At 56.2% G+C, this 3,972-nt stretch overlaps 1 protein-coding gene across 1 annotated transcript in view; it reads right to left on the reverse strand.

The window, feature by feature from the left end:
• The window catches only part of COL6A1 (collagen, type VI, alpha 1), a 23,742-nt gene extending 20,453 nt beyond the window's left edge, over positions 1 to 3,289 (reverse strand). Inside the window, exons 1-3 of the mRNA XM_010088180.1 lie at positions 3,181 to 3,289; positions 2,234 to 2,363; positions 189 to 389 (exon numbers count right to left, since the gene is read on the reverse strand). Coding sequence (XP_010086482.1) covers positions 189 to 389; positions 2,234 to 2,363; positions 3,181 to 3,289 — 440 coding nt within the window. The remainder of the gene's footprint in view (positions 1 to 188; positions 390 to 2,233; positions 2,364 to 3,180) is intronic.
• Positions 3,290 to 3,972: the final 683 nt, after the last annotated feature.

Below are 3,972 nucleotides of genomic sequence, written 5' to 3' on the forward strand. Positions count from 1 at the left end.
AAAACCCAGCGCACCACCCCCCTGCCACTCCCATGCCTATTTTGTGCTTAGGTGACCTCCTCTCCCACCCTGGGCACAGCTCTGCACAGTGCACAGGGACATCCTAACCCAGAAGCTCACAACCTCCATCCACCATGGTCACACCACCACCACCCCCTCCTCCACCTGCCCCGGCCCCACTGCCTTACCTGATGAGCAGCTCCTCAATGCCCCGCTTTATGGCACAGTCAGTGTAGGTGCCCTTCCCGATATAGTTCACAGCTGAGACACGGTTCTTCAGCTCATTCCGGCCACTGGGCATCGAGGTGAGGCTCTTGATGAGCACCACCTCATCACTGTAGTGCAGCGCCCCGGCATTCCACACCAGGTTGCGGTCACAGCGGTAGTACCTGTGCAGACACACACCAGGACATGTGCTTTTAGCACCTTCATCCACGCCCTGCCACCACCTCCACTTCACTTGCACCAGCCCGCCATGCAAAATGCAAATCCTCTGCCAAACATTGGCAGGGCTTTGCTTGGGCTCCCTGCCGTCCTGCAAGGCTGAGATGTGCTTCACATGCAACACTCAGCCATGGGAGCAAGGCAGCTTGTTCAGCTGGTGGAATGGCAAAGGGGTGCAGCTGGTGGGCATCCACAAGCGTCAGACAGTTTGGCAGAGTCTTCCCAAAGAGGTACCAGGCTGCAGTGGCTGAAGCTAAGCAGGAGATTCTAAGCAAGACAGCCAGGTGCATGTGTGCAAGACAGGTAGCTGCCAAAACACCCTACCCAGGGCTTCAGAGAGTTTTCCACTGCAGGATCTGTTCAAATCAAAGAGGGATGCCTCCCTCTGAGGGATGCTCTGACTCAGGGAGGGATGAGCCTGTGTTGAAGCCCCGTCCTGTGCACTGACACTGCCTGCACCTGGGACTCCCTGGGACAGGGGCATCCTTTTTGGCCACTGCCCCAAAAATGGTCCTTTCAGGATGCTGGGGCCAATCCCAAAGGATTGGGATTGCACAACTCTGGGACTGCACAGCTCCCTCACTTCCCCATGCTCATCTCCTCTCTGCCCAGCAGGACCTTTCCCAAAGCCACCTGAGCATTGACTGTCCCAACTGTGCCGCACATGCCGTGGGTGCCTGGCAGCGTGGTGTGCACAGTGGTGGCTTGCAGGGACACATCTCCAGAGGAGGTAGAGAGTGGCAGGGTGGGCACAGGGGTGTTAGAGATGGGCTCAGGAGGTCCATCCATGTGTTTGCATGCAGCAGGGGCTCTGGACAAAGCCCAGCGCCCTGCTTCGTAGAGAGTCATGCTGCACTAATGGAGGCCTGGCAGGTTGTTCCCAAGCACAAGACTCCTGGTCACTCAATGCCTTGTAAGGTAGTTCTCCTGCCTAGGCAATGGGTAGGTGAGCTACTAACCCCCTCCCACCCATCTTGAGACAGGAACCTTGCCCTTCCAACTTGTGCAGCACCACGACGTTGCCATAGTGCCCCTCTGGGCACCAGCACACATCTCTTGCTGCCCCAAGGACCAGGACCCATGTGTCTCCAGGATCGTGATGCTCCCATGCATCCCTGGATCTCCTGCCAGCAGGTTAGCCATGGCCTTTCCCTCCAGCTCTTCCCAGCATCACCCCACTCCGGCATCTGGGAGCTTTGGTACCCTTGGGTGCCCTCACCTTGGGAAAGCCAGGGTCACACCTGGGTTGGTGGTGGCAAGGATGGGTGAGGAGGAGGCAGATAAAGGGTCGGACAGTGGGGTGGATAAAGGGCACTCCACAGAGGCCCCCAAAGCTGGTTTCAGTGCTGCAGGGTATCCTGGGGGATGCCAGATGCAAGGGAGGGATTGCTCTGTGGGGTGCCCATGAGTGCTGGGTTTAACATCAGAGGTGCTCTGCTGCCACCCAAGCACCTGGGCTGTCCTGGGCCTGAACATCACTCTGGCCCTACAGAATAAGCACCCAGAGGCGGTGGGGCTGGGGTGCTGCATCTGCTGCTACAGGAAGCCCTTGCTTTCCCGAGGGCTGGTGCAGGCAGCCTGCCTAAAGGCATGCTGCTGCCCTCAGCATGGATGGAACAGAAATGGGGCAGATGTGGACCAGGAGAGGGAGGAGACACTCCCACTCCCCCTCCCAGCATTCGCTTTCTTCCTTTCCCTCCTCAGGCGGGCGCACAGGGTGGTCTCAGCATCCCACCCGGCACTGGGCTCCATCTCTAAAGCAGCCTGGACAAAACACCGGGAGCTGTACCTGTTTGTCAGCTTATCAATGAACCGGTTGGTGAAATCTTTCACTTGGGCAACCAGGTCCCCAAAGGGTTTCACCCTCAGGGCGACGCTCTCTGAGGTGTCCAGGACGAAGAACAGGTCCACAGGGCAGTCTGGGAAGAAGTGGAGAGGTAGGAGTCGGCAGGCGGCCTCGCTGCATCGCCTCCGCAGCCCTGGATCCCCACGCTGCCTGCCTGCACGGCTGCAGCCCTGCTCCCCTCCTGGCAGGCTCCCGGGATCCGTGCGAGGGTGACCGCTTTCACATCCTAACCCCATGCGAGACACGCAAGCACACACACGCAGGTGAGGCTGCTCGTTTCTGTTTCAGCATCAAGGGTAAGCCGGATTGAGCACATATTCAGAAAACATCGCTTTGTGGCATTTAACAGCTTCCTAGGCATTTTTTTCCATTTACGTTCAAAGGATATCTTTGCAAGACCAATGCTAGTTCTTATATAAAATAATGTGCAGCTGCAGCAACCACTTAAAAAAAAATAAAACCGACATGATAGCAATTACTGCAATGAGAAACGAATAATTTTCTGACACATCCTAGCACAAATAGCATTGCAGAGGAGAGCAAAAATGAAAACACCCCTTACCAGCCAGTGTCAAAACCAAAATATTTCAGAAAGCTACATTGGTATCAGCTGTTATCCCCCTCTCCCCCATCCCAGTGCTACTGGTAAGACCTGACAAGACAGAGCCAAGGAGAAAGAGCCAAAAAACCTTAAAAGTGAGCACGTCTTGCAGATCTTCTCTAATCCTACATCGCTCTCCTCGGCAAACACAACTTTTTCCCAAAATGTCCCAACAAAGCCATAGTTGTGTGCAGCTGTGGAGACATTCGCACAGGAGGGAAACAGCAGCCGGACTTTTCTGCTTATCCCAGGGAGGAAAAAACACCCTGGGAAGCAGCCCAGGGCTTACCTTCTGCGTTTGCGACCCGGGTGGTGATTTCTGGGCGTTGAGCCTGTGAGCCCCCCCCCAGGAAGCTGTCCAGGAGCAGCAAAGTGAAGAGAAAGTCTCGCAGCCTCATTCTGCTTGGTTCAGATTACCATCGAGCCGGATTGAAGAAAAAAAAGCAGGGAAGCAGAACCCAGCAGCCGAGAGGGAGAGGCCACAGTCCGGAGGCAGAAGTCGCTGAAGATTTTTTTTTTACCGCTTTCCCCTTGGTTTCTGTGGGAGGAAGAGTAGGCAGGAGGGTAAGGGTGAGGAGGAGACTTCTCCAGCCTGAGGACGGAGGGAGGGATCAGGGGCTGTCAGCTGTGAGTCAGAAACAAATGAGGCATTTCTCCTTACCCTTTTTCTGGATGCAGCTGTACCTGCCGTGGCACCCTTGCCTGGGACCTCAACGCGCCTCATGCAGGGAGCCCTGGCACAGTCAGTGCCCAGCATCAGCATCCCGCTCAGGGGCAGCCTGGGGCTGACCTGCCAGCCTGCCCCCAGCCACCCAGGGATGGGGTCACCATGGAGGCACTGCATTTTTGGAGAAGCGCCTTCCTCTCCAACTTTCAGGGCTTTCTACTCAACCCTGTCAGAAACCTGAGGGGCCAGCTGAGAAAAACCCCACAGGGACCCCCACAGACTGTGAATGACCACCCCCAGCCACGCTCAGGGCAGGGAGTGGGGATGGGGTCAAAGCTGTCATGTCAAGCTCAGGAGGTAGAAGCAGGAGTACAAGTCCTTAAGGATGCTTGGAGACGAGTATCTTCTCATTCT

This window comes from Pterocles gutturalis, unplaced genomic scaffold (genome assembly GCF_000699245.1).
Source record: "Pterocles gutturalis isolate BGI_N339 unplaced genomic scaffold, ASM69924v1 scaffold1892, whole genome shotgun sequence".
Lineage (NCBI taxonomy): Eukaryota > Metazoa > Chordata > Aves > Pterocliformes > Pteroclidae > Pterocles > Pterocles gutturalis.